This window comes from Urocitellus parryii, chromosome 1 (genome assembly GCF_045843805.1).
Source record: "Urocitellus parryii isolate mUroPar1 chromosome 1, mUroPar1.hap1, whole genome shotgun sequence".
NCBI lineage: Eukaryota > Metazoa > Chordata > Mammalia > Rodentia > Sciuridae > Urocitellus > Urocitellus parryii.
The window spans coordinates 237,768,647-237,787,408 of NC_135531.1; the positions used below are offsets into that span (position 1 = coordinate 237,768,647).

The 18,762-nt window shown below is 35.2% G+C and overlaps 1 protein-coding gene across 1 annotated transcript in view; it reads left to right on the top strand.

Moving 5' to 3' along the window:
- Nucleotides 1–15,955, top strand: part of Fam171b (family with sequence similarity 171 member B) — a 67,129-nt gene extending 51,174 nt beyond the window's left edge. Inside the window, exons 3-8 of the mRNA XM_077799047.1 lie at nucleotides 378–470; nucleotides 3,087–3,245; nucleotides 7,168–7,338; nucleotides 8,374–8,490; nucleotides 14,272–14,395; nucleotides 14,611–15,955. Of these exons, the coding sequence (XP_077655173.1) occupies nucleotides 378–470; nucleotides 3,087–3,245; nucleotides 7,168–7,338; nucleotides 8,374–8,490; nucleotides 14,272–14,395; nucleotides 14,611–15,955 (2,009 nt within the window). The remainder of the gene's footprint in view (nucleotides 1–377; nucleotides 471–3,086; nucleotides 3,246–7,167; nucleotides 7,339–8,373; nucleotides 8,491–14,271; nucleotides 14,396–14,610) is intronic.
- Nucleotides 15,956–18,762: the final 2,807 nt, after the last annotated feature.

An 18,762-nucleotide genomic window follows, 5' to 3' on the forward strand; every position in this document is an offset into this window, starting at 1 on the left:
GAACCTTGAGTCAGGAAGCCAAAATTTGTTTTTTCAAAATCCTAAGAACTGAATAACAATTATACAGAGAAAATAGCACAGTTATTTAAGCACTTCATCATTTGCATCTGGGTCCCATTATAGAACTTCATAAGTCACCTTGGTGCAAACTATTTGAAATAGAAAAGACCAATAGAATAAAATAGTGATGTCAATATTTTTTCTATTTGTATTACTTTTCTCTGTCATATTTCATATCCATTCTTCCTTTGTCTTAAATTGCTCTTCCCATCAAGTAGTTTGCTTTTTTCCACTTTTTAGGACTTTCTGATAATAGAACTATATTGGTCTCAGTTTTTCCCCTACATTAAATGTTTTAATTGTGCTATATTTCACAGTTTATTCATCAATTACACTTTCACTGTTCCCACAAAGCCAAGCAAATATATGGCTATTTGAAGACACTGTTTTGATTACTGGAAAATTAGCTGGTAAGTACAGAAATTCTTACTTAACACTTGAAATGATTATTATGTAAATGAATTAATATGGATTATAACTTGGGGAAAAACCTAAATTGGTCAGTGATTAGTATTGACTATAATCTGAACTGATTCTCATCTTAGTATAAAACTATATTATGTGTTTTATATAGATATAGAAAACAATTCTGGGAATTGTTTTTTTTTCTTTTACTATTTTAACACCCAAACAGGAATAGTTGATTTTAGAAAATACTGAAAACAGTGTCTGTCTGCACTTTACATCACTTCTCTCACTGGGGCATTGTGGCTGGTGAAATAAGGAAAAAGTTCCAGAGACCATCTGGGCTCTCCGATTGCTGGTCATTCCTTTTTTGTCCCTTGGGTTAACCTTGCTGCCTGGGTGAGAGAGGTCTCAGACTGGGTAGTGGATCTGCTAGGCAGATATAGCTTGCCCTACTTGCCTATCCCAAAGGAAAGAATGCAAATGGCCTTATTTGGGTACTGATTCAAGCTGAGTCCTCCTGTTCTTCTTTTCCAACCATGAAGATCCTTTGGTCCTTACCTTAAGTCCCCAGGCCCTTTAATTGGTACTTAGGAGAAAACTTAATACTATTATTTGGGGGGGAGCGGGGACATTGAACTTGGGCCTGGTTAATCTTGGAGTGAGGTGGTAGATCTCTTATTGAGCTGTCAAGAAATGTGGCAGAATTTTGAACCACTAATTCTGCTGGGGTATGACAGAATGGAGGATGTGGAATTGTGTGTGGAGGAATCGGAAGAAGTAGGAACCACATATCTTCAGAGGTTACGTTTTATGTTGCTGGGGCCCTATTAAAATATGGTTCTCCATAGCCCACTTATGTGTTGGGTTTATTCAGTTTGGTCTTTTTACACTTTCTTACCCCTTATGGGCTTCTTCAAACCCTACTAGAAATTGTTCTTTCTGCTGGAATCCATGCATTGGACCTGTCTGAGCATGTCCTGTCCACTCCTTGGCCTCTGTACCAAGCAGTGAGGAGGACTCATTTGTCTGGACAGGATTGGGTATCCCTTGGCAGGTCCCATTGGGAGGGGACCTATTGGTAAAGGCAAGCAAGAAAGGATGGATGTTTCTGGTGGTATTAAAACTTCTGTAGACATTGTACATTTTCATTTTTTTTCATAAAATTTGTAAACAGAAAGCTCTTCAGTTTGTACAGTGATAAAGTGTTTGGCATGAGAATGTATTTGTGATGAAAGGATGAATCAGAAACTTTGGGAATCCTTCAGGATGCTCAACTGGATATTTTGCATACAGTGCTCATTTTCAAGGGTATATTAATACAATTAAGCCACATATTTTAAGAGTAAGTTGTAGATAGTACTTGTAAGTGATATGAGGGTATTGGGTTATTCTGTTAAATAAGGGAACAGTTATATGTGATTGTGCTGCTTTTATTTAACCTCTATTTTCTGGGCATTATTTTTCTAGCTTTACACATCAAAAATCAACTAGAGAGTGATTTTGAGAATTAGTTTACATTTTTATTATTTAATATCACACAACTCTTTAAAATTGCTTTTTTCCCATTCTATTAATAATTCAACTTATTTATTCTGCTTTTATCAGTGATCTTATTAAAGTCCAAAATAAAAGCTGATGTTTCTAATAATTTCTAATTTTATTTAGGAGTTGGTCCTTTACTTAAATAAGTGTATTGGTTATAGAAATATCAGTATTGTGAGTTCTCAGTTGATAAAGGTTAGAAGATAGTCAATTCAAAGTTATTGAAATAAGGTAATATTTATAAATTGAGGAACTGGTATTTGGAAGACTTTTAATGAATGCTTGGGTATCTAATAGAGAACCTACCCACCTAAGTATGGGGCCAAATGTCATCAAAGACACCTTCTGTTGCAAAGAGCTGATAATATAGTCCTAAACAAGCTTGCACCCAAGGGAAGCCCTCTTCCCCTAGTAGGACCCACTTTAGATGTGCTTGATCAGTACTTCAGTTGAAATTACCGAAAACTAGTTTTTCTGTTTCTAAACTCTCCACTGTATGAATGTTGCCTCAATTTTTAAACAAGCTCTCATTTTTGGTTACAAGACAGCTGTTGCTACTCCCAGATATATTTCTGTTCACAGAAAATCCTGTAGAGGTAAACCAAGTCCCCACTCCCACCATGTTCAAGCAAAACTCACATTATATCTCATTACTGTGCTTGGGGAAAGGCCTATTTTTGGACAAATCACTTTGGCCAAGAGAATAATAAAATGCTTTTGACTGTTTTCAGCCTTCCTGGCATACACTGTCCATTCATTTTGGAAAATAAAGGAAACCCCAAGTGAACCATATGAACTAAAAAGGGTCAGTATGTGGTTCCTTAGAGTGAAATCCAAAAAAAACGATGAAGAAATTCTGGGCAAAAGAATCAAACAGCACAAAGGTGCTTTTGTGTGATCTGAAGAAAGGGACAACTTCTGATTCAGTTCTGAATTTAAAATAATTATGTGAGGACATGATAGTGACATTTAAAAATAATTATAATCACTTCCTTTCAAGTGAAATCCTGACCAATGGTGATATACTTAACATGCATTTGTTTTATCTGTTTGTTAATGAGGTTTCCTTTTTCCAGATGCCAAATCTCAACCAAGTGTTCAGTTTTCAAAAGCCTTAATTAAACTTCCTGACAACCATCATATTAGCAACGTTACCGGCTTTCTTACAGTTCTACAACAATTTTTGAAAGCGGACAATTTTCTGTATACCCCTGGAATTACTCTCAATAAACCAGGTATTTTCTAGTTTTTACATAATGTAATACCATTTATAAGAAATAGTCACACATAAACCAAACATTATGTATTTGGATATTTAGATAGTTAATAAAAATTTGATATTCAACTTTAGAGAATACATGTCACATTTGAAACAAATTGGGTTAAATATTTATAAGCAACTCCCATTTTTTCAATGAAAAGACAATTATACCTAAGTCTTTGGTGTGCATTATTTCAAGTTAATGAAAATTTTGTTTTAGTTCCTTAAATTTCATTTGATCCAAAACATGTAAGCAAAATATAGAAAATAACTGATTATTATAAAACATAGCAAATTAAAAAATACACATACAAATAGAGATTCAAAGATATTTATACATATCTTTTTGTAATTTGACTTCCTATTCAATTTTATTAAACTGATGAGAAGTGTCCATGATTATTAAGATATAAAAAAGATTATTAAGTTTATGGGTTGGAGTAAATATTGTAATTTTTTTCTTTTGCTATTAGCTATTCTCTGTGGGTGAAATACAAATAAATATTGAAAATACATCTTTTCCAAAGTCAATAGCTTTAATATACTAATATTAGTCGTGGTTTAAAAGTTAAGGGAATGGTGGAATTTCACACTTAAGAATATATCCACATTTGTTCCATGATTTCTACCACTTATTGCAACACAACTGAAACTCCACTGAGTATAATCACCTCAAACAATTTAAAATTCTGGTGGTTTTGGTTATGTCAAATTTTTGTTTCATTTCATTTGAGGAGCAGTATAAATGAGATTAAGATGGGCAAATGGACCTTTGGGGGTACATAGGTATTTTTCTTACCTGCCATAGCTGATGTATCAGTGCCTAGCCAGATGATCCCCACTCTTCTGCTATCACCTTAACTCCTATTGCACACATGATACATAAATACTGTGGTTTCCTTGCTTTGGCTAGGACAGTTCTCAGCTAGGCTTCTGTCCCTAGTGGGACTGAGCTGGAGTTGCCACAGTGATAATCTGCTTATTGACATGTCCTGTGTTGGCTTCCTTCAGTATGATGTTTCCACTTCCTGAATGGTAGATGCTTCTTGAGATTACCTTCCAAATGAACAGTCTAAGCTCATATTATCTGATGGTCTGCTTTTTGAGGAAGCCAATCTAAGATACCTGACAAGATTTCCCTAGATATAAATTAAAGCATGCTCAAAATGAAAGCATGTATAGGATGGTGGCAATGAAGCTCCAGTTGTGTTGGGCGTATTATGGACAAGACTCCCTGGATACAGTGGGAAGGGGTCCAAATGAGTTCTGTGTCTTAACATTCTCTACCACCTGCTTTTGAAATTGTTCATTAAATGTTTGATTATCCTGAGAATGTCACTATCATTTCAAGTTATAGAGCAGTGCTGCCCAGCTGGGAATGTTCTTCTGCTTTGTCCAGCATGGTAGCCAGTAGCCACATATGACCATTGAGCCTTGAAATATGACCAGTAATTTAACAAGGAAATGGATTTAATTTAAATATCCACATGCAGTTGGTGGCTACTCTGTTGGACTGTGCAGTTCTAGAGCTCTGTAAGTCAAAAGTTTCTTTTGACTTTTTCATTGTCTTTCACACATTTCCTTTTATTTCCTCCTTTGAGTTGACATTATCTCAAATGGGGCGTCAATCTTCATAGTTTGTGAAGCCACTGACTACATAGAGCTGAGGGATGGGGTTGAAGCAGGGACTTCAGAAAGCCAGCTGATGGACTTTAATATGTATCTTGAAATAGTTACTCGGCAGATTATATAATGCTTGGTTTGTGCTAACATTAGATCACTAACAAGTGAACTAGTCTACAAAATATGTATGGTATCACTATGATTATTTTTTTTGGTATTTTTTAATTGGTTGTTCAAAACATTGCAAAGCTCATGACATATTCACTATGATTATTTGATATTAGTATTTCAAGAAATTTACTACAACAAATTGTTATATTTAACTGAACATTTTCAGTGATTCAGTATTTGCCCTTTCTACTAACTGAAGATCTAGGTCTCGTAGTAGTAATAATGAGAATGAACTACTTTCCATATTCTCCAAGGCCCTGCACTATGGCTTCTCTCTCCTTTTGCCTTCCAAGCCCTGGGCCACCTCTTTCTTATACCTACCAGGATGACATCTGGTTTGGGGGCTTAGTACTTGTTTATTCTTCCTGGAAGGGTATTCTCTGAGGTCTTTGCTTGGGTAGCTCCTTACCATATGGCTATAGCTCAAAAGTCCCTCCTTGGGATTCTTCCTAGATCACCTAATTCATTGCCTTTCTGAATTGTCATGTGCTTACATTCAGGTGGGAGAGAAGCTGACCATGATTAAAGGAAAAGATTTTTGATAGTAACAAGCAATTAAAAATATACAGTAGGTGATACAAAAAGAGATCATGTACTTACCATATCTTTGTGATCCATATTAATGTGTGGTACCTATGGGGTTTTATAATAAACAGTAACTGAGTGCATAAAACTTAAGCTTTGAAGTCAAAGATTAAAAAGTTTAGACCAAAAGCAAATAAGATGTAAAAAGTATAATTTTTCTATTTCTCATGTATTAGTAAAGTACTTAGAAAATTTATAATTAGTTATTTATAGAAATTAAAACTGGAATTTTAACATTATACATCTAATCATATTTTTATTTACTGTAGATATTCTGGTACATCTTATAATTTGGGCATTGTTTATATTTCAAAATCAAAAGAAATGCAGTTTCTACGCTTTTTCCTCCAGAGTCAAAGTCTGTAGATAGCTCCTGATATTTCAGAAGTCATCCTACCAATTATATAATCAAATCTTTAAAATATCAAGAAAGCAGCTGAGCAGGTTGGCACATGCCTATAATTCTAGTGGCTCAGGAGGCTGAGGCAGGAGGATCACAAGTTTAAAGCCAGCCTCAGCAATTTAGTGAGGCCTTAAGCAACTTAGTGATTTCTCAAAATAAGAAATAAAAAGGGCTGGGGATATGGCTCAGTAATTGAATACCTCTAGGTTCAATCCCTGCTACCAAAACAAAACCCTTTAGGAAAACAGTAAAATCAACCTTCTATTAACCTGCTTTTCTCCTACTTTTGGGGCATTGAATTAAGTGATACTAATATTTAAAATCTAAGTTTCTTAATCTCAGTTATACTAATTCTTTTCATTATAGTATTAGTAAGTACATATCAAAGCATATCACCTTCATTAAATAATGGTATTGTGGGTGGTTTTGTTTTATGTTGAATTGCCAAACCTAGCGATCAATAATTGCATTTTGAATAAGAATACTTTTTACTAAGTAGTGCAGCCACAACTGTTTGTTGTGGCCCTCCTTGAAACAGATGGTATTGGGAGGAGCAGGGCCAGATGCTGCAAACCTGTAACTGGATTAATGGTATGGTACAGTAGAGCCTTTATTTGGGCATGTTTGTTTATTTTTTAGTTCATTTTTAAAAGCATTCAGTTAGATTCAAGATCCCTTAAATCAGACGACTCTGAGAAAATTAGGAAACTGAGACTCCTACTGATTTGTCAATGTTGCATTGCATAAATTATATATATAAAGTATTTTGAAATGACATTATAAAAATACTTAATGTGGATTCATTAACTATTTGACATTAAAATGTATAACTCGGCTCAGGAGGCTGAGGCAGGAGGATTGTGAGTTAAAAGTCAGCCTCAGCAAAAACAAGGTGCTAAGCAACTCAGTGAGACCCTGTCTCTAAATAAAATACAAAATAGGGCTTGGGATGTGGTTTAGTGGTCAATTGCCCCTGAGTTCAATCCCCAACACCCCCCCCAAAGGATGCATAACCCTGAGTGAAATGGAGAAATCAGATAGTTTAGATCCATAATAATTACTATATAACTGCAACCTTTGTTTGTACATGATTCTATTAAACTGTCTTTTCTAGGTTTTGAAAATATTGAACTGACTCCTCTTGCTGCAGTATGTGTGAAAATATATTCTGGAGGAAAAGAATTAAAGGTGGATGGCTCCATTCAAGTTTCTCTTCCCCTTTTACATACAAATGATATAAACGTGGGGGATCGCATACCTGCTTGGACGTTTGATATGAACACAGGTACGTTAGCTAGGTGAATATATTTTGAATATTTTTCTGTTGAATGTCTTGTCTTAGAATTTGGTACAGTTCTAGGTTTTCAGTAACATAATTTTATGCACTAAGTTTAGTGACTAAAGTCGGCCTTACTTTGATTAATATAACCATGGGGGAATTGGTGCCAATATATAATGTACAGGAAAAAATACAACATTAATTACTTACAAAAAAATAAAAAATTATCCTCTTAGTTTTTTTTCCTGATAGGTAATGTGAGCTTATCTAAAAATTTGATTAAGGCAATTGAGAAATTTATGTTTATACATTGTCAAAATGTATCACATCATAAATATATACAAATGTGTCAATTGAAAAATAAAATAGACATTGTTTTCAATTGACATTTACTATAACAAGTCAGTACACCAAAATACAAATATATAACTATACAACAAACCTATAATAGCTTTATTATGAAATTTGTACATTCATAAAACTTCATAAAAGGTAAGGACTTTACTGAACTGTTTTCTCTAGATGGCAAGATTTTACTAGAATAGATGACATTTTTTTAAAGTTAAAAAAATAAGTTCTTAAAGAACTATACCAATAGTACTAGAACAAAACAATATTCAATAACTTGATAAGGTCATAAAACATACACTGTTAGTTTTTAATCAAATTCCCAGGACAAAGGACCAATTATCATTTATTGATTAAATTGGGATTCCACTACTTATAACCTTCAAAGATATCTGAGCATACACAAGTTGAGCACTAATTGGAAAGTCATGATTCTTCTAAGTATGTCTGCATTCTTAGTTTATTTATAATGATTTTTTTCCCTTTGGTCATAACAAATCATTCAAATAATTCTATTTTACATATTATAATAGATTCTAAATATAATTTAATGTTTAATATGCATTACCTGATTATATATTTTCATAATTTTTCAAAAAGTATTGTATTCTTCACATTACTATCAATCAATTCCTATCACCCTAAAGATACATAAGAGAAGCTAACTAGTGTTTTGCTTACCTTTCTTTTCAGGTGCTTGGGTAAACCATGGCCGGGGAATGGTCAAAGAATATAACAATCACTTAATTTGGACTTATGATGCACCACATTTGGGCTACTGGATAGCAGCTCCACTTCCAGGAACTAGAGGTACTGTGAAAGTCAAACAAAGTAATTTTTAAAAATAATCTAGATATCATGCTGGATTTGATATTCATAGACACTCAGCCACTTACCAGCTGTCTGATACTGGGAAAAGCACTTAATCTCCTCATCTTCACCTTTTTTTCTTCTTTTTTCTTTCTTTTTCATGCACAGAAGAGAAGATTAAGCTCCATAAACTCTAAGGTCCCTTATAGAGTGTCCCGTAAGTCTGCAAACAATGAAGTTTATTCAAATCAAATATTTCTTAGTTTACATTTTTCATGAATAAATTCTGTCTAGATCAGTTGATGCTTTTCGTTGCAAGCAACAAAAACATTTTGGATAATTTAAAACAAGTTTAAAAGCATATGGGGACTTTATAGGGTCTTAGGGAAGGTTGACAACCAGATGCTAAAAGGCAGAATCTCTGCACTCCACAGGGGCTGGTTAGGGGATTCTCTCTGCTGTCCATGCCAGGTTGTTGCTGTGTGATGGCCAAATCCACTGCTTTCCAGCATTTTTTTTCATTTGATTCCTGATTATCCTAGGGGTGAAGAATTTGCTTGGGTAGTAAGGACATCTCTGGTGGGAATTGGGGGAAGAAAGGGCTTTTGGAGAATAGTGTCTCCAGACTGTTTTGAAGAGAATATAGGTGATATACCAAATGAAAATTGACCTGACATTTTTAACAGAAGGTGCGTGGGGGCCGGTGGCCACAAACCAAGAATTATTCACTAGGGAAGAACTATAATTTTCTAGGATAAATGAGTATCTTATTTTCTTCCATTTAACATGGTATCAGATGATCTAAATAATCTGAACCTAAGAAGACTCTACATTAATCTCATTCAGTAAATTTCTCAAAAATTTGAATGACTGCTTATTTTATCCATTAAATTTTCATGAATAAACAAAGATCCTCAAACCTGCTGTCGTCCAGACTGGTTGAATGGTAGGCTTGCTACCGCTCTCTGGGCCTTTGGATGTTTGCTGGCAGAAATCGAGTTGCTTCAGGGCTTTCCCTACACCAAGCTTTGTTAAGTCAACTTTCTAGTTTTCAACATTTTGTTGCTCTTGTCTGTTATCTCAATTTTCTTTTATCTTTGTAGATTGTGTATTTATAGGATCAAAACAAATGAAAACATTTAGTGTTGTTTTAGGGAAGACTTGGGATTGAACGTTAAATACATATATAATTCCTCCATCTTCAATCGAGTATCACAGATCATTCTTTTGGCTTTTGAAGTGCTTTGGCTCCTAGCTGAGAGGCAGCCACTCCCTGGCTATTTCATGCTAGTCAAAAATAGTTGCAGTACGCACTCTGATCCAGGATGTGGATGACATTTTACACATACTTCTCTGTAGTATTCTCTAATCTAACAGAGTGATTTTATTATTTCAGAGTTTTTTCTGAAAAGAATTTTTTAATCCAGTTTGATTTTCACTTGACATTGGCAACATTTGAATTTTAAAACATGCAAGATAACATGGCTGTTTTTTAAAAAATGAAAGCAATATATTTAGTATTCCAATAGATGAAATGTGAGCCATTAGCCATATGTGATCAAGAAGGATATTCTTTCTGTTTCTATTTGAACTTAGTGCTTATGAGATTGTTTATTCACAAATCAGAGGGTGGTTACCTTTGTTCTTCATGTTGTAAAATATCATGCAGTCTGGCCAGCTGTCTGGCCTTATCCTATTCTCAGTTTGCAACGATAATGAAATATTGATTAAAAAGAACAATTAATATTTAATGCCTAAACTCAAATCTAGTTATTTCATTTTAAGTAAAAAATAACCCAGGAGTACTTGAGTTTTACAGAAAAGTGTACTTCCACTAAAATATATATCCGAAAGGACTAGTTTCTATGTGATCATTTGAATTACAAAAGCCAATATAATTTTTAAAAACAGTTTAAGTTCAATTTAAACTGTTCTGGTGCTAGGGACTGAACCCAGAGTATCCTGTGCATTATACTACTAAGCTAAACCTTCAGCCCAGAAGTTCTTTTCTAGCTTATCTATTTATTGTAAAAGATTTTGTGTGTGACAGAGTACTAAAATAGAATTATGGGATTCTCACTTAGACACCTTCTAGTAATGCCTTTGAAAAATCGATTCTGCAAACATAGTAGTAAAAGCAACACTCCACTATTAAATGTATAACTTGATAATATCTCTGACTTTGCTCATAATTAAGTAAGCAAGAAGTAGGTATTCATCTGAGTATTCATTTTTTTTTGTTCTTAAACAGGGGGAGTTGGATATTGTATTTATCTGCTCTGGCTGCTATAACAAAATACTACAGATTGGGCAGCTTAAACAACAGAAATTTGTTTTCTCACACTCTGAAAGCTGGAAATCCCAAGATCAGGGTGCTCTCAGGGTTGATGAGACCTCTCTTTTTGGCTGATGGATGATAGTTTTTTTATTAAGTCATCATATGGCCTTTCCTCTGTGCATACATGGAAACAGACTTCTGTGGTGTCTCTTCTTCGTCTTACAATGACACCAGTCTTATCTGATTGGACCCTATCCTTATGACCTCACTTAATCTGTATTACCTCTTTATAGGCCCTGTCTCCAAATATGGTAACACTGGGAGCTAAGGATCCAATATATGAAGGTTAGGGCTAACAGATGTGGTCATCCCTGAAAAGGGAGAAATCAACTTTTTGTTGTCATTTTTTAATGTTACCACAGAACACTTTGGACACAAATTGTGTGGGGGGGTTTCCTTACACTGCATGACTCTCTAGTTATTAGTGAACATTCTCTGCATGTACTACACTACCATCCTGACAGTACTTACTTGGAATTATCTTCATACACCACAGGCAATCCCTCAAGATTGCCGCCACTTCAGGTACCAGTTGCAAGTAGCAGATTCCCCAGGTTACCTACACTTCTGTATGACTTGGCTTCAGATTGGGAGTTCCCACAATTGCCTTTTTAGATTTAATAATTTTCTGTGCTAGCTCACAGAACTCTGGAGAGTTGAAATCTCTGGAGGAAAATTCAGTGGAAAACTCTGGAGGCTGGGTGAGGGACTGGTCTGCAAGTTCCTATCTTCCTTATGGTTTGGGCTTTCACTCTGGTGATCATCCTTCTTCCAGGAGCCCACCAGGAATTATCTCATTAGAACAAAATGACTCCTATAACCTAGGAAATCCCAAGGGTTTTTAGGAGCTCTGAGGCAGGAACCCACAGAAGAGATTAAATATATATATATTTAATGTGGCAATCATTAATGTCCCTAAATATTTTAGGATATATTACTGTAAAGCCAAAATTAGTCCCAGATAGGTTAGTGTCTGGTATGCTGGAGTTACTTTGGTTACAATTTGGTTAAATGTATACTGAATTTGTTTTTAACATTTTAAAATAGAATTCTAGAATTCCTTGGGGGGAAAATGGTTAAGTGATTAAAAGTAATTTTTCAGACTGATAAAGGAAAGTAGGTGAATGAGTGCAGAGTTTAATAAACAACCACTTATTAATGTTTCAAATATGCATTTTCATATATATTTGAATTAATATGTGATTTTTTTTTAGTATTCTGACCTCTTCTATGTACCTAACAAGCACATGAGCAGACATACACTTTCTGCTATTGTCATACATGTAAGATTTGAGCCAGTCCAACAATACCAACCTATTATTTCCAGAACCAGTTCTGCTAGAATTCTGTGAAGTGTTAATTATTAGTGGCACTCTATTGTAAAGGCATATATATATATATATATATATATATATATACACACACAAAATTGCTTTTTGCCTAATTGATATTTTTTCTGTTGTAGCTCTTGGTCCTACAGATATGAATAAGCCACTTGTGTTTCTTCTTTTTTTTTTAAGAGAAATTACATTGAACAATGCTGTATTTATTTACTTGTTAGATATGATACACTATTTTTAGTCACCATCTGTGAATCTGTAGCTAATACAAAAGTGCCTGTTATGGAACCTTAACATTTCATTCTGTAACAACCGTGGTGTTGTATGGCTAGCACTTGAGTGCTTACCATGGGCCAAGCACAGATTTAAGTATTTCATAACTATTAACTCATTTAAGTTGCAACAACCCACATTGGTTATGTATGGCTTTTGTTATTGCTGATTTATAGACGAGAGAAATGAGACACAAAGAAGAGAAACTTGCCAAGACCACGGAAACATAAATGGCAAGGCCAGGATTCTAATTCACACACTCTGGATCCAAGGTTTATATGCATAACCACAATGCTGTATTCCAAATCTTTTAAATATTGCTGTTATTTCTTTACTTTTTTAAAATTGGATGATGCAAAATGTAAAGGATAGACTTAAAGACCTTGTGGTCCCTCACTTTCTTCCAGTGTCCTTGGTGTACTTAAGGTCCTTATTCTGGACGTTTTCTCATGGTAGAGATTATCAGAAAATCAGCTGTACCATCACCCTGAATACACATTACAATCTAGTTGATAACCACCTAGTCTTATTGTACACTTTTCAGAGGAAAATGAAGTCTTCATAAATTAGTTCTCAGTAGAATTCACTTTTATGCAGAATTTATTAAGCTACACTGATCATCCTATTGTAGTAGCCAGCTTTTGCTGCAATAAAACTTATTACACAGCATTTGCAGGAGTGTGCTCCCTCAGAACAAGAGGATAGTGGGTCTACTGTGCCCCAGCTGGGTTCAACTTACCTGGGATCACAGTGTCTTCTTATTGCAGAGCCCAGACAGAAGGAGTTTGCAACTTTTAATTCTTCAAGTCCCAGGATTTTCTGACTTTTCTGTTCTTTACATTCTTGCTTGCTTTAGCATTTTTTGAATATATTTTTAAAATTTCTTTTTTTTAATTAAATGCAACTAATAATCAACACTCACAACATTCTGTCTCAAAACCTGATTGAACAAAGCCCACATTAGTTAGAAATATTTTTTTCCTGGTTTATTTTACCAAATATTTTGTTACTGTTTTTTATCTTAAATCACCATTTTTACTGCCTTCTGAAACAATTTTTTCCCTGCTTTTTGTCTGTTCTGAAAGCCATTCTTATATATTTTAGGTTTTTGTTTTAGTAGCATCTCAGCATCCAGATTCCAATTTTTGTAAAAGCCAACCTGCACTCTCAGTGGCTAACAGTACCAAACATTTATTTGCTTTCCATATTGTATGAGTGTTTTTGTTTGTTTGTTTTTGGGGGGAGTACCAGGGATTGAACTCAGGGGCATTCAACTACTGAGCCACGTCCCCAGTCCCATTTTGTATTTTATTTAGAGACAGGGTCTCACTGAATTGCTTAGTGCTTTGCTTTTGCTGAGGATGGCTTTGAACTTGAGATCCTCCTGGCTCAGCCTCCCGAGCTGCTGGGATTATAGGTGTGCATCCCTGCACCAGGCTTGTAGAAGTGTTTTAGGCTGACTGCTGTACTGTTGCATTTGGCTTGGTTCAGTTTCAACTATTTTCTCATTCCAGAACTCAGCTTGAAGGATTAGTTACATACACTCTGGGATATGCTATTCACATATTAGAGTGCCTTAGAAAGAGGGTAGAGCTATACCATCAATTTAAAGTGTTCATAGTTCATTGGTCAAAGCAAACCAGTTGATTAATCTCAAAAGGTAGGGAAAGCATACTTCATGCTAATTCACGGGGAATTCTGACATCAGAGGGAAGCAAACAAAAGTGTGCATACATATTCAAGCTGCCTTATCTAGGATGTGACATACTTGAAAATTTGACCTAAAATAAAGTTTTCTCTTTGTTTCTTGGTTTATGTTGAACCATCTAGGTTCAGGTCTGAATGAGGATTCCAAGGATATAACTGCCTATCACACAGTGTTTCTTACAGCCATATTAGGAGGAACAATAGTTATTGTCATTGGATTTTTTGCTGTACTACTTTGTTATTGCAGGTAAGAACAACATTAATCAATATGCATAAATCCAGAAAACTATTATAGTATCACTTCAGCATATTCTGTGCATTACAAAGTTTGTAGAAATAGGTTAGTCTTTAAAATATGTAGATTAGAAATAAAAATATATTCTAACAATAGCACTATATATTGTGATGTGTTTAAAAAGTTAACCTTCTAGATCATAACTTTTGCCTACTCCTCCTCTTTAGGGATAAGTGTGTTACTCCACAGAAAAGAGAAAGAAATATCACTAAACTGGAGGTCCTCAAAAGAGATCAGACAACTTCAACAACACACATAAATCATATAAGTTCAGTTAAAGTTGCTTTAAAAGCTGAGGACAAGTCACAGTTATACAATGCCAAAAACTCCTCCTACAGCCCTCAGAAAAAAGAACCATCAAAGGCAGAAGCAGATGAAAGAGTTTCCATGGTAAAAACCCGGGACAACTTCAAAATCTACAATGAAGATGTTTCATTTGTATCAGTCAATCAAAATAATTACTCAAGAAATCCAGCACAGTCTTTGGAGCCCAATGTTGGGACCAAACAATCAAAACATATCAGCAACAATCTATCTTCATCGTTAGGTGATGCTCAAGAGGAAAAGAGGTATCTCACAGGTGATGAGGAGGGGTATGGGCGTTCCCACATTCCTGAGCAGCTTATGCATATCTATAGCCAGCCCATTGCCATCCTTCAAACATCTGATCTTTTCCCCACTTCAGAGCAGTTACATGCTGCTAAGTCAGCCACTTTGCCAAGAAAGGGCCAGTTAGTTTATGGCCAACTGATGGAACCAGTAAACAGAGAGAACTTTACGCAGACATTGCCCAAAATGCCAATGCATTCCCATACACAGACCCCAGATGCCAGGGAAGAGGATATCGTCCTTGAAGGTCAACAGAGCTTGCCTTCTCAGACCTCAGATTGGAGCCGCTATTCCAACAGCTTGCTGGAATCTGTCTCTGTTCCTGGAACACTGAATGAAGCTGTTGTAATGACTCCATTTTCATCGGAACTTCAAGGGATTTCAGAACAGACCCTCCTGGAGCTGTCCAAAGGAAAGCCCTCCCCCCATCCCCGAGCATGGTTTGTGTCTCTTGATGGAAAGCCAGTAGCACAAGTGAGGCACTCCTTTATAGACCTGAAAAAGGGCAAGAGAACCCAGAGCAATGATACGAGTCTAGACTCTGGGGTGGACATGAATGAGCATCACTCGAGTAGAAAGCTTGAGAGGGAGAAAACATTCATCAAAAGCATGCATCAGCCCAAGATCCTGTACTTAGAAGATTTAGACCTGAGCAGCAGCGAGAGTGGCACCACTGTCTGCTCCCCAGAAGACCCGGCTTTAAGGCACATCTTAGATGGAGGGAGTGGGGTTATTATGGAGCACCCTGGGGAAGAATCTCCAGGAAGAAAAAGCACTGTTGAAGATTTTGAAGCCAATATATCTCCCACTAAAAGACGGGGCAGACCACCACTAGCCAAAAGAGATAGCAAGACTAACATCTGGAAGAAGCGAGAGGAGCGCCCCCTAATTCCCATCAATTAGTTCCAAAGGTGGTTGTGTCTCTGCTGTCTTGTGCTGTGCGTTCTTGCTTCTTGTTATAAACTGCAGTATGAACTTCTTAAGAAGTTGAGACTGAGTGACCTCTTGGCCCTGGACATGCCCTGAGCAGAGTAAATAGTAAAATGGTAATTCAGTAATCAGAGGGAATGATGTTGAGGAATGCCTTTTCTGGCCTATTCTTTTCTGTAATTTTGAGTGATGAATTTAAAGTATCCAAGCTTTCAAGGTGTAAAATAGCGTCGAGATGTTAGTATCTGAAAATGTTAGCCAATTTGGTACTGACTCTTAAGAATAACATAGTAAAATGTGTACTTCTAAAGCTGTTCCCCAAATTGTCACCTCTGCCTTGGTGACTGCCCCATGGATCCCTTAGAAATGAAACTGTCTTCTTCAGGCATCACCCCTGTAAAATGTCACTATGATGTCCTTCTCTGCCTGCACTCAAAAGCCACTACATAAACATTTTCACTGATGTTATTGTAGAGATTAGAGAACATTTTCTTTTTTGAGATAAATAGCATGTATATTGTGTCATCCCCAAAGTAAATCCTACACTCATGGAAGATGGGCAAGAAGCTTCTTGGTCCTTGGAGAGGGGAAGTGCCAACGTTTTGGATATAACTTCACATAATAAATCAAAGTTACATAGAAATTTGAGAAATGAAAGCTCTGATAACCGAATTTGAATTTTAATGTTTCTTATTTTTTCCTTAAAAATGAAATACTTAGATATCAATTTTTTTTCCAATCTGGAAAAAAAATCTATTTTAGTTTAAGGCTCACTAATAACATGGAGGCTCAAATGAGTTTTATTTCTTTTATTCTAAAAATCCAAACTCAGTCACTTAAGGCTATAAAACTTGATTTTAAAATGATATAATTTTTTTTTAAAAAATGTAACAAAGTGTGCAGAGAAAAATAATCATTTGTGTCAATGAGCAGAAAAAGAAATGCCATTTTCCTGAGGCTAAAAAAAATATCTTCAGGATATTATTTATATGTGTCAAATGTTGACATTTTAAAAAGATGTTTGAGGAAAACAGTTTCAGTTTCAGGGCAAATGTAAGCTTTTCCTTACATCACTTGTAGTTTTTGCAGCTTTCCCCCCTCCTCCCCCCACAGTTTTGGAAGTCTTATATCCCTGTCCTTTTCATCATAGCAAAGAATGCAGTTTGAACACAGTTAACATCTATTTTTAATTATGTGTCTTCAGCTCTGAGGTATCATTCATAAGTCCTAAAAAAAAAAAATAAAGGTCCCATCCCATTTTTAAAAAATTGCATGAAGACCCATCTGGTGTACCTTTTTCTTTTCTTGGTGGGGGAAAAATGAAACTAAATTGCTTTATTTCATATCCTCTACTGTTCAACATAGAAGCAGCATACAGACTCAAGCCACTTAAACAAGTCAAGAGTTGAAATCAGCCACAGGAGCTTTAGTAAAATTGTAGGTAGATATACAATGAGACACAGCAGCTTTTCCCTCCTGAGTAGACTTCATCCAATTATTCTCCTGGAACCAGTTCTGAAACATCTACTCTGTCATATAACTCCTCCCTTTCTGTGGTATCCCAAAGAACTTAAAGACCTGAACATATGTTTGCTACATAGTACCCTGATCCATAGAAGAGATGAATGTGTTGGGTAATATGTAGGCTTACTTTTTTTTTCTTTTTTTAAATACCGATAAGGCTCACAATTAGAGGAGGCTTTTTATTGGTCATATACAGAACAATACAGTAAAAGTAGCATGAATGAAATAGATTTTTGAAAAGGTTAAGGAGTTAATGCTCTGTGGAAGTGCCTTTGATACAGACTTGCATTATTAGAAGGATATAATAACATTTCTTAAGTGTACATTTTTTTGTTACCCAAATTAAAAAGATGTGCAGTTTTTATTTAAAAATATAGATCTAGTGTTTCATGTTGGAACAATGAATTTTGCATGTAAGTCATATTTCTTTTGTGTATTTAATCCCTTTAAAAAATTCAGCATATGTTGATAAATTATGTTGGAATAAATTATGTTGGAATGAAGTTAGAAACAATATAGCAAAATATTGTACCTCCTCAATATATTGCATGTATGTTTTTCCCCACCTTTAAGTAAAAATGTTTCATTTCTCAGCTTGGTAGTAAAATAGATTTATTGGTATACGTATACCATTCATGTTTGCCACTTATTTTATTCATTCTGTGTAAAGGAAATGAAACAATGTATCCCAAGGGCTTTTCTTGAACTAGTTGTTTGGTTTCAGAACAAACCCCGCCCCCCCTTTTTTTGGACACTGCACATACTGTTTTCAATTGGGAATTATAGGAAGTTTATCTTTTCTAGTGATCAAAGAATATGACTTATTTGTGAGTACTTTACAAATTTCCTGTTTAAAAAAGTGGAAGCCATCTACTTTTTCTTAGCCCAAGTGATGATAAACAATATTCACTACTTTCTTAAATTTTTAAATTAAAAACCAACAGCCTTTTGCAAATATAAACCTAGGTAATTTTGATTACAAATTGTTAACATTTGTGGATCCTTTGTATATACTTTGGATATAAGAGGCAAAACTATCACTCAACTGTTGGATTCCTTTACTAAAGCACAGCTATATGTATTTTTGAATACATATTATGATCTTGAGACTTTATAAAATCAATTTTTATGACTTTATGCAGTTGTATAGGGATTATGCCCTTTTATAATACACAGTCTATCACAAAGATCACAGATGTTGAGGAATAAAAGCACTTCTTTGCTTTAGCAATCACTTTCAGATCGCCTTCTGTGTG